This window comes from Bos grunniens, chromosome 15 (assembly GCF_055505025.1).
Source record: "Bos grunniens cultivar Pamir isolate PY7600 chromosome 15, Bosgru_T2T1.0, whole genome shotgun sequence".
Taxonomy (NCBI): Eukaryota; Metazoa; Chordata; class Mammalia; order Artiodactyla; family Bovidae; genus Bos; species Bos grunniens.
In genome coordinates this window covers 20,724,862-20,737,429 of record NC_141179.1, presented here as the reverse complement: position 1 = coordinate 20,737,429, position 12,568 = coordinate 20,724,862, and the positions used below count along the sequence as shown (strand labels likewise).

The window sequence follows — 12,568 nt, the reverse complement described above, 5'->3', positions numbered from 1 at the left end:
TTTGGTTGGCACACACTTTCAGCACTTTCTAACTCTACTGACTTGTTAGTGTTTTGGGTTTTTTTGTTTTTGTTTTTTTAAAGGTAGCAGAGCTCATATTTTGACTAATGATAAAACTGTCTCCTCACCATGCCTTCTTCATACTTTAGCTCTTTCAATCCCAGACTTCCCACCATTGTTAAGTTCTAGCACAAAGTGCTGGGTATGAGCTGACAGACGTCATAATATTTTTTTAAAAAAGGCCCACTTCTCCTCAGTGCTTACTAACTGGAGTTACTGATTTCTGAAAAATTTCTCTTTTAAGTGGATAATCACTACATGCCTACTCTATGGTATGTGCTGTGCTGTCAATAATGTCCAAAATGAACATTCTCTCCTCAAGGAGGCCTCAGTTATTGGGCTGGGCAAGCATGTAGACTGGGCAAGCTGGGTTTGTAACTGCCACAACGGAAGTATGAGCAGAGTATAGGGGATGGAGAGGTGACATGGGTCAACTTGGCATGTAGATTTCATGATGTCAAAATGAGTTTTGTCATGAGACAAAATGACTTCAGGACCAGAACTTTGGTTTAGAAAAGTAGCAGAGAAGTAGAAGTATGAGTGTTCAGAGTTCAGAACTCATGGATAAATCTCAGGTTCTGCCACTCTATCTAGCAACTGTAGTCTTACTGAGCCTGCTTCTTTATGTTCTCAAATGCTGTTTATAGGCTGTGAGGAATCAATGAGTTATCAGGTGTGAAAGCACCTAGCACAGTGTTCAGAAAGCTCTCACTAAACACTGTGTCTTTCAACTAATCAGTTCAGTTCAGTTCAGTCACTCAGTAGTATCTGACTCTTTGCCACCCTATGGAATGCAGCACGCCAGGCCTCCCTGTCCATCACCAACTCTTGGAGCCTACTCAAACTCATGTCCATTGAGTCAGTGATGCTATCCTACCATCTCATCCTCTGTCGTCCCCTTCTCCTCCTGCCTTCAGTCTTTCCCAGCATCAGGGTCTTTTCCAGTGAGTCAGTTCTTTGCATCAGGTGACTAAAGTATTGGAGTTTCAGCTTCAACATCAGTCTTTCCAATGAACATTCAGGACTGATCTCCTTTAGGATGGATGGACTGGTTGGATCTCCTTGCAGTCCAAGGGACTCTCAAGAGTCTTCTTCAACACCACCGTTCAAAAGCTTCAATTCTTCAGCACTCAGCTTTCTTTATAGTCCAACTCTCACATCCACACATGACTACTGGAAAAACCAGAGCTTTGATTAGATGGACCTTTGTTAGTAAAATAATGTCTCTCTTTTTTAATATGCTATCTAGCTAGGTTGGTCATAACTTTCCTTCCAAGGAGTAAGCGTCTTTTAATTTCATGGCTGCAATCACCATCTGCGGTGATTTTGGGCACTGTTTCCACCATCTATTTGCCTGAAGTGATGGGACCAGATGCCATGATCTTAGTTTTCTGAATGTTGGGTTTTAAGCCAGGTTTTTCACTCTCCTGTTTCACTTTCATCAAGAGGCTCTTTAGTTCTTCTTCATTTTTGCCATAAGGGTGGTGTCATCTGAATATCTGAGGTTATTGATGTTTCTCCTGGCAATCTTGATTCCAGCTTGTGCTTCTTCTAGCCGAGCGTTTCTCATGATGTACTCTGCATGTAAATTAAATAAGCAGGGTGACAATATACAGCCTTGACATACTCCTTTTCCTATTTGGAACCAGTCTGTTGTTCCATGTCCTGTTCTAACTGTGGCTTCTTGACTTGCATATAGGTTTCTCAAGAGGCAGGTCAGGTGGTCTGGTATTCGCATTTGTTTCAGAATTTTCCACAGTTTATTGTGATCCACACAGTCAAAGGCTTTGGCAAAGTCAATAAAGCAGAAATAGATGTTTTTCTGGAACTCTCTTGCTTTTTCGATGATCCAGCAGATGTTGGCAATTTGATCTCTGTTTCCTCTGCTTTCTAAATATTCAGCTTGAACATCTGGAAGTTCACGGTTCACGTATTATTGAAGCCTGGCTTGGAGAATTTTAAGCATTACTAGCCTGCGAGATGAGTGCAATTGTGTGGTAGTTTGAGCATTCTTTGGCATTGCCTTTCTTTGGGATTGGAATGAAAATTGACCTTTTCCAGTCCTGTGGCCACTACTGAGTTTTCCAAATTTGCTGGCATATTGAGTGCAGCACTTTCACAGGATCATCTTTCAGGATTTGAAATAGCTCAACTGGAATGCCATCACCTCCACTAGCTTTGTTCATAGTTATGCTTCCCAAGCCCTACTTGACTTCACATTCCAGGATGTCTGGCTCTAGGTCAGTGATCATACCATTGTGATGATCTGGATTGTGAAGATCTTTCTTGTGCAGTTCTTCTGTGTATTCTTGCCACCTCTTCTTAATATCTTCTGCTTCTCTTAGGTTCCTACCATTTCTGTCCTTTATCGAGCCCATCTTTGCATGAAATGTCCCCTTGGTATCTCTAATTTTCTTGAAGAGATATCTAGTCTTTCCCATTCTATACTTTTCCTCTATTTCTTAGCACTGATCACTGAAGAAGGCTTTCTTATCTCTCCTTGCTATTCTTTGGAACTCTGCATTCAGGTGGGTGTATCTTTCCTTTTCTCCTTTGCTTTTTGCTTCTCTTCTTTTCACAACTATTTGTAAGCCCTCCTCAGACAGCCATTTTGCTTTTCTGCATTTCTTTTTCTCGGGGATGGTCTTGCTCCCTGTCTCCTATACAATGTCATGAATCTCCATCCATAGTTCATCAGGCACTCTTGTCTATCAGATCTAATCCTTAATAGATGCATGTAATTTTTGATCTCTTTTGAAAATGATAGAAAACCAAAACAAAATAAAAAGCCCAGTCTCAGCCACAGGATTTGCCATGTTATAGTTATTGTGTGTGCCCCCTACAAACATTTTGAGATGCCCCTTGACATCTCATTTATCAGTGTACCCATCATCAGGACTCAGATAAGAATACTCAATAAATGACTGTGAAAGGAATACAGAAGCTAGTTAAAGAAGTGTATTCTGAGGTCTTCCAGTTTATTCACTGTCCAGTTTATGCCCTGTTCATGCATAATCCATGGCCCTTTATCTGTGGGAGGGTTTACTCATGTACGATGTGCCTGGATCCTGGAAGTGACTGGAGGAGTAGGATGGTTGCCTAAAAGTCATCACCATCTTGCTTAATTTGAATTTCTTTACCAGCCAAAGAAGGTTAAAAGGACACTAATTAGGAAGATAATTAGTGATAATTAATTAGGATAAATAGTCCTTACTTAAATAAATATGAATTCAGTCTAGCTGGTAAGTTAATTGAATCTCTAGTTCCTAGCACAGTACTTGATAACAGTCTTGTGCTCATTTGTTTAATATCTGTTCAATCAGTGGAAGCCCAGCTAAAGAGCAAGCTTGAATCTGTATCTGAAAACTTTACAATATTTCTTGCTGTTGTTTCAGCCACTAAGTCCTGTCCGATTCTTTGTGACCACATGGACTGCAGCATGCCAGGCTTCCCTCTCCTTCACTTTCTCCCAGAGTTTGCTCAAAATCATGTCCATTGAGTCAGTGATACCATTCAACTATCTCATCCTCTGTCCCCCTCTTCTCCCCCTCCCCTCAATCTTTCCCACCATCAGGGTCTTTTCCAATGAGTTGGCTCTTTGCAATAGGTGGCCAAAGTATTGGAGCTGCAGCATCAATCATTCCAATGCATATTCAGGGTTGATTTCCTTTAGGATTGACTAATTTGATCTCCTTGCTGTCTAAGGGACTCTCAGTCATCTTCTCTAGCACCACAATTTGAAAGCATCAGTTCCTCAGCACTCAGCCTTCTTTATGTTCCAACTCTCACACCTGTACATGACTACTGGAAAAACTATAGCTTTGACTACATGGACCTTTGTTGGCCAAGTGATGTCTCTGCTTTTTAATACGCTGTCCAGGTTTGTCATAGCTTTTCTTCTAAGGAGCAAGCATCTTTTAATGTCATGGCTGCAGTTACCACTGTAGTGATTTTGGAGCCCAAGAAAATAAAGTCTGTCACTGTTTCCACTTTTTCCCCATCTATTTGCCATGAAGTGATAGGACTGGATGCCATGATCTTCGTTTTCTGAATGCTGAGTTTTAAGCCAGGTTTTTCCACTCTTCTCTTTCACCTTCATCAAGAGGCTCTTCAGTTCCTCTTTGCTTTCTGTCATTAGAGTGGTATCATGTGCATATCTGAAGTTGTTGATATTTCCCCTGGAAATCTTTATTCCAGCTTGTGAGTCATTCAACCTGGCATAAATATTTCTTATCAAGTTTCTTTTTTTGGTATAGTGAAAAAAGACTGGACAATTCAACTTACTAGTTATTACCTTGTTGATGGTTTTAGTCAAGAGAATTATTACCTGGAGGAGAAAACACCTAAGAGCCTCTGACAATAGTGGTACACATTTCACAAAGTAAACTGCATACTGATGAGCTCCAGAGACCTGATGTGCTAGTATCTGAAAGATTAAACTCAGCCACATCTCACACTGAGTATTACCATTTTCCCTTCTTTTGGATCTCATATTCCTTTCACACTCAAGAAGCTTTCATTTATACGTTTAAATATTGCTTTTTCTTTTTCAGTTTATCTTCCCCCTGATTATTAATGCATTATAGTTTCCTGTCAAAAACTGGGAAAGAAAAAGTACTAAGAAGCAGGGAGAAAACAAGACTTCATAAGAAATGACCCAGAGGCAATTACTGTTAATATTTTGGCATATTTCCTTCTAATCATTTTCTATGTATTTTTTCCTTCTATATGTGTGTATTATGTATGTACATATATGTCACACACCCATAAAATAACAAAACCTGCCTTAAAGTAAAAGAGCATTCCCTGAGATCATTAAAAATTCTGCCCAGATATTCTAATACTACATATTCTATCATATAGATATATATTTATTTACTAAGCCATTTTTATAATTAATGTATGGTTTATTTCCATTTTTTTTTCTATTATAAGTAATATTGCACTGGATGTCTTTGTGGTCAAAAATTTTCCCCTGTACCTTTGTTTATTTTCTGGGGCATTATTCCTAGAAGGGGGACTAGTAGATTCAAGTATTAACATTTTAAGACCAAACTTTTCCAGAAAGGTTGTAACATCTATGTTTCCATAGCAGTGTACAAGTAACTCCCTCCAGGCACTGAGTATTATCAAGTTTTTAATCTCTGCTAATTTGATGGGTTTAAAAAAAAAGTCACTTAAATTTGCATTTCTTTATTTACTAATGAGGTTGAACAATTTTCCCCTCTTATTTGGCATTTGCATTCTTCCAAATATACTGTTTTTATCAATGTGCACTGTTTGTATCAATGTGTAAGAGTTCTTTTTATGTTATGGATGTGGATTCTTTGTTTATTTGTTGTATTTTTCTTGCTTATTTTCAAGAAAATTTTCTGAAATACAGAAGTTTGATCCAATTAAATCTATCTTTCCTGTCATAATTTCTTCTAAAACTTTTAAATTTAGGAAGGTCTTACCTAGCCATTCAAAGACTATTTATCATCTCTGATGGAGATTTTTGACAATTAATTCTTCAACCATCTGCAATTTATTGTTATATGGTGTAAGATAAAGATCTAAATATGCATATTTTTTCCAAAGAGTTATCCAGTGTCTTGGGACTGCTGACTGAATTATGCCCACCCTTCCCACTTTACAGTTTATATAGTGAAAGTGAAAGTGAACTTGCTCAGTCGTGTCCGACTCTTTGCGACCCCGTGAATTGTAGCCCGCCAGGCTCCTCTGTCCATGGGATTCTCCAGGCAAGAATACTGGAGTGGGTTGCCATTTCCTTCTCCAGAGGATCTTCCCAACCTAGGGATTGAACCCGGGTCTCCCACATGGCAGGCAGATGCGTTATCCTCTGAGCCACCAGGGAACTCACAGTTTATATAGGCTAGGGTCCGATTCCATGACTATGGGCTCCATCATAACTTGTCTACGGGTTCTTATTCTAATTTAATAATTATAGAGAAAAATAAAGTCTTAAACTTCCCTTGGAGTACACGGTGGGTGGTCACTCCATTGGTTTTTTATTTGAAGAGTGTAGCTTCCTTCACACGGGTTCCTCAGTTTTGTTAATGTTAGGTGCAGAAAGGGGCAGGAAGGGTTGAATGCTATTTGAGAACCACTGACTGGAGCAAAATGTTGAGCAGCAATAATTAACAGTTACAGGGGACACCTCTGCCTGAAACTCATACATTTAAAAATTACAAGATAATGCAAAACATGGTTATTTTATTGGGATTGAATCATTTCCTCTACTTGACACCAGACAGGATGACCCTAGGGTCTTTTTTGATCTGTAGTCACTGTTGTTATTTAGTCGCTAAGTTATGTCCGACTCTTTGTGACCCCATGGACTGCAGCATGCCGGATTTCCCTATCCTTCACTATCTCCTGGAGTTCAAGCTCATGTCCATTGAGTCGGTGATGCCATCCAACCATCTCATCCTCCGTTGTCCCCTTCTCTTCCTGCCTTCAATCTTTCCCAGCATCAGGGTCTTTTGATTATTGCCTAGTTTCATACAGCAGATGAGAAAACTGGAGCCCAGAAGGGTCAGTGTGCTGCTCAAAGTGCCATGAATTTGAATCTAGGCCTCCTGACTCCTAGCACGTCTCTAAAGGTCAGAATTTTTACAAAATTTGAAGTAAAAAGTTGCAAAGTAAAAAAAAAAAAAAGAATGGCTTAAGTAGCAAGAATTACTGTTTAGTTTACATAACCAGATAGTTTTTAAACTAGAAAATAATGTCCCACCAAGGGACTGAGTAAACTGTGGCAGACGCACGGATTATTCAGTGAGACGCTGGCTCAGGTGTGCTCGGAAGCTCACGGGCTCACCTGTAATAAGCGCATCAGGCCGGGACTGCTCTTTCCTCCAAGCAGGAACAAAGACGGTGATGTCCTTGTGGCCTCTTTCCAAAAACCAATCCACTGCTAATTTTATTCCTCGGCAGGAAAAGACTTCTTTGTTTCCATGGCTGAAATATTATTTTAGAACACTTAAAACACAATGAAACCTAAATTTGACTTCGTTAATTCAAATTTATAAACAGACATAACATAATTAAAATAGTTTAAAGAAATTCAAGTTTAAGATGGAGTTTTATGGCTCAGAGGACCAATGAAATAACTAAGGAATGGAAAAATGTAAGGAACAAAAAGAAAATTAGGATTATTGTGTGGAGAATAAAGAAAAGTGGGTCTTCAAATGAGAAGTTGTAAAGGTAAACTAGTTAGAAAGAGAAGGCTCTTTTTGATAGGAGAGGGAAAATTGGGCCTGAGCACAGTGAGAATAATTTCAGTCAAATGTAAAAAGAAATCACATAGAAAAAAATCTGTAAAAACAGTGGAAACAGAATACTTAATAAGAGTTTCTAAACACTTTTCCTTCTCAAGAGTTCTTATGCATATATTTGAATCCAATGATTAAGCAATGCACGAAATTTATTAGGTGACTAATGTAAAACACATTCACACATGCACTTAAATGAAAAAGTCAATGCTTAATCTCATACAAGAAACACTTTCTATGTCCTGCAGTGAAAAGACACCTGGTTCCTGTTTAACAATATTGTGTAGGACAAGGATTAATGACAAAAGGGCATTCAAAATTGGATTAGCAGTTTTAGTGTCTAAATGAAAATGCCCAACTAACAGTGTGGTCATTCAATAAATATTTATCTTAGCACTGCACTTTAACCTAATAATTCAAAATAACACTATTCTAATGTTTTAAAAAAGTCTCCTGCTTTCACTGACATAATTACATTCTTATTATAGTTTGAGCCCTGAAGGCTCCATTCTTATCTATGGGGCAGAAATTCTTTAATTCTTGGGCTAAGGAGGGCTGAATGGAATAAGGTAAGTAAATGCTCTGTTAACCTTTAACACAAATCAAACATTAGGTATATAAATATATTGTTCTGGTGGTTCTCTGGGAAGCAGTAAAACTGTCTAAATATGGTTAACCATATTTGAAGGACAAAACAGAAATAGAATAACTTGCTTTGTAGGTGTTGGAGGCTATAATGCAAAACCACAGGAACTGTTTGTGTTCCATAGACCTGTCCTAATGGTTTGGGACAAGATTAGAGGTGAAATCAGATGCACTGAAAGTTTCAGAGGAAGGGTTAAAGGAAGGGGGAGTCTGAAGTACATTTGCTAGGTAAGAAGGGATACCTGATGGCTTTGACAACGCCCCAGCAAATGGTACAGAGTGATGTTAAATTTCCTAGAAAATACTGAAATTTAAGCAGTTTTCTGAAAACTATAAAAAAATGATGGCATTTTCTTGTGAAGATATACATACTAATTATTCCTCAAGACAAAACTCAACATGCTGAGAGCCAAGGATAAATACAGTCTGCATTAATGCTTTGAGATTTGAGTGTATTGTGCTTTACTAGTCACTGTGACATTTGGTGTGCTGAGACTTGAGCGTTTCACTGCCTCTGGCTCTAAAGGGAGGACCGTAAGCATTTTGTGAAGGTGACTTCAGTTGGTAAAGGCAACCGTCACTCGCACTGTAGAAAGATTCTGTCTTGTAAGTAAAGAACTTTCATAAAATCTGTATAAATAGCAAACCACTTACAAACACAGGACACAGATTTTATAGATTCTAACCCAGGTATTATACCGTACGCAACACTTACCACAAAGCTTGTTCCCATTATCTGCTCCCTCCCCTGCACCCATGCCCTGCCTCCCATCCTGCAAACCCTTACAGGGGGAAGCAAGCAAGATGATGACTTCTGTTGCCACACTGTGAAAGGCAAAAGGAAGGACCAGCTGTTGCTGGACCCACATCTCCCTCTGATTTTGTTATTTGAGAACAAACAACTCCCTAACATTTGCTTAAGAAACTAGTTGCTGCTAAACACATCCTTAACTGCTATGTTATTCATACCATAAACCAACAGGAAACTGGCAAAACTCTATTAACATCAGAAAAAAATATACTTTAAGGCAAAACATTACTAGGAATAAAAAAGTTACTGCTACTGCTAAGTCACTTCAGTCGTGTCCGACTCTGTGCAACCCCAGAGATGGCAGCCCATCAGGCTCCCCCGTCCCTGGGATATCCAGGCAAGAACACTGGAGTGGGTAGGCAAGAACACTGGAGTGGGTTGCCATTTCCTTCTCCAATGCATTAAAGTGAAAAGTAAAAGGGAAGTCACTCAGTCGTGTCCGACTCTTAGCAACCCCATGGACTGCAGCCTACCAGGCTCCTCCATCCATGGGATTTTCCAGGCAAGAGTACTGGAGTGGGGTGCCATTGCCTTCTCCAGCTTGACCTACTAGACAAATGCAAAACCTTGCACAGAGTTAAAGAGAAAATCTTTTCAAGAACACACGAAGAGTTATAAAATTGGCTGTGCACTAGGCCACAGAATAGATTTCAACAGACATGAATCTATCATACAATGTTGACAATGTTATTAAAGATTAATATTGCTATATACCATAAACCAATTTAAAATTTTAATTTAAAAAATGACCCTATTTATAACAGTAACAAAAACTAAACAAATCTAAAGAAAATATTATCAGAGCTTTATAGAGAAAATGAACATTGAAAACCTGTATTAAAGAGCATAAGAGAAGACCTAAATGAAAGGAACAATATCCCATTTTCATGGATGGTAAGACTCAATGTATGAAGATAGTAATTCTCAAATTAATGTTAGTACACTGAAATCCCAATATCAAAGGGTTTTTTGTGAAACTTGAGAAGTTGATCCTGAAGTTCATTTGAAAAAACAAGAGGCCAAGGACAGTTAAGTAATCCTGAAGAACGAAAAAGGAGGAACTTCCCCCCTAGCTATCAGTACTTCTGCATAAAACTATAGAAATCCAATCAGTGTTATATTAGTTAAGATTAAAAAACAGAAAATAAACAACAGAAAAGTGAACCTAAGATCGATCTCTCTCGCACACATATATCAGTTCAGTTCAGTTCAGTCGCTCAGTTGTGTCCGACTCTTTGTGACCCCATGAATCGCAGCACGCCAGGCCTCCCTGTCCATCACTAACTCCCAGAGTTCATTCAAACTCATGTCCATCGAGTCGGTGATGCCATCCAGCCATCTCATTCTCTGCGGTCCCCTTCTCCTCCTGCCCCCAATCTCTACCAGCATTAGAGTCTTTTCCAATGAGTCAGCTCTTCACATCAGGTGGCCAAAGTATTGGACTTTCAGCTATACATGTGTATAAATGATAAAAGTGACATTACAGATAGATGAAGAAAAATATGGATCATTTACCAAATGGTACTAGGGCAGTCAATTATTTAGGTGGAAAAAATAAAATTGTACTTTTACCTCATACCACACATAAAAATAAATTGTATACAGATCAAAGATTTAAATATGAAAATACTGTAACACTTTTAGAAGAAATTACAGGACACATTCATATCAAGATAGAGAAATTCTTTTTACTACCAAGGAAAAGAATGATACATTTGAGTACATAAAACTTCTTTGTGAAAAAGATTCCATAAACAAAATAAAAATGCCATAGACTGAGAAGGTACTTGCAATACACAGGACTGATAAAAAGACTAGTACTTAGAATACATAAAGTATTCCTGTACATTGAGAAGGGTAATCCTCCCCTTTTATTTTTTTTTAAGGCAATAGATATAAACAGTGAATTTACAAGAGAGGAAACCCATATGACCAACAAACAAATGAAAAAAGCTCAACGGTGAAGAAATGCAAATTAAAGCCAAAGTGAGACACCACTTCACACCCATCATATGGGAAGAAATAAAGTCTGCAAACACCAGATGTTGCCACGGATGTGTGACAGAAGTAACTCATACATTACAGGTGGGAGTATAAATTGGTATGACTATTCAGGAGGGCAATTTGGGAATACTTTATTATCAAGTTGAAAGCCGTGTTTTCTCTCAACATAGTAATTCCACATCCAGTGGTGCCTTGAAATCGGATTGAAAGTACTCAGCAGTTGGCCAGCCTGAGATCTCCCATGGGGGCAGGCTACCGTCTTCTTTCTCTTTTATGGCTAGGGTGGGGAAAGGGACAGGCACCTGGGGACGTGTAGGGTTGGTCCCTGGGTGTCCAATACTTCCCCAGCCAGTCCTTTCCTGAACAGGCCAAAGAAATGAATGCTAACTAGGAAACCCCTGGAATGGCTGCTGTTGTCTTGGAAGTCCCTGCCAGCTGCCAAGGCCCAGAATCATTCCTAGTAACAGGAAAGTGAGCAGCTACTGGGTGACTCCAAACTGCAGATGGGACTTCCACAGACCGGGAGAGGCTGGGGGAGACTGAACTGGACCTACCCTCATGAGGCGTGTTGAAGGATGTGCTGGTTATAATATAAGGAGCAACTGAGGGAGGCTCTGATAAAGAATTATAAAAACAGAGTGATCTTGATAAAAAAGTTATGAAAAACAGGATGTCAGAGTGAACACAGTGTAGCTATCAGTGCAAATTAACTGTCTGTTGAGTGTTTACTAAAGAAGTAGGATGATGTTTACAAACTGTAGTTCTAGTGCCATATAAATAGAGAAGGAAATTCATCACGGTTCTGTAGTCACTTACAGGCTATATGTGTATGCATTTGGGGTTTTTTGCTTAGTAGTAAAAATAGCTAATTCTCTATTTATGAATTGGCATGATCCTATGGGCCTCTATTTGTTATTTCAACAATTTGGCAATAGGATGGTATACCGCAAGCAAGTCATGTTGGTGACTCAGAAGATTTATGGCCACTTTTGATTAGGAAAAGACCCTGGATGTTTGCTATAAAGTATCCTTTCGACTACTTTTGCTCAGTGGGATTGGTTTCCCAGGGAAAATACCAAAGTCACTGCTAATTCTAAGTTCCTGTTGAGCAAAATGGATAATACACCTTGAAGGCTGTGTGTGATTAAACCTGGCCTTTAATGCAGAAAAATATAAGGAGCCGGCCAGTGGGTCTTTTCTGAAAGGGCTTATTTTACTCTGTCATGTTTGGAGTAGGCATGTTTAGAAAAATCTTGCTTTGCAGTGGCCAGAGGAAGGCTCATCTGAAGCAGACAAATTGGTATATTTATACCAAATTTTAGAAAAACCCTACTTAAAAGGATTATTAGCATCTCTGGATCTCAGGAAATAAATGAAAGAATGAACTGGACAGCCAGTAAGAATGAATTTAAAAACAGAAAGAAGGGATTAAGAAATGGAAAGCACCTTTGTCTTTCTCTAGGTTCTCAACCCTTCTCTGCGGTTGCTCCCTTCCACCTCAGTAGAAGCTCCCACCCTCAGTCTTCTTTGCTCATCTGGGACCTGGGAAGAGGAGATGATGGCTTCTTGGACAGATGGTTCCCAAGGGCTTTAGGATTTGGGGATAACTTACTTGAATGTTCTGGTATGGATTTCACCTCCAAGACTCCCCCTACATTCAACATGCAAAACATAGCTAGGGAGGCAGAAATGATCAAGAGAAAGTAACAAGGAGTCTGAGAATGTGGATAAGAAACTATCCTAGAATTAAGGCATCAGGTTGGCGAATTAAGGC

The 12,568-nt window shown here is 39.1% G+C and overlaps 1 protein-coding gene across 9 annotated transcripts in view; it reads right to left on the bottom strand.

The window, feature by feature from the left end:
• The window catches only part of ZC3H12C (zinc finger CCCH-type containing 12C), a 75,844-nt gene that overhangs the window by 11,179 nt on the left and 52,097 nt on the right, over positions 1 to 12,568 (bottom strand). For all 9 annotated transcript variants that reach the window (XM_086339099.1, XM_086339095.1, XM_086339100.1 and 6 more), the window contains one exon: positions 6,881 to 7,020. In XM_086339099.1, the coding sequence (XP_086195225.1) occupies positions 6,881 to 7,020 (140 nt within the window). The remainder of the gene's footprint in view (positions 1 to 6,880; positions 7,021 to 12,568) is intronic.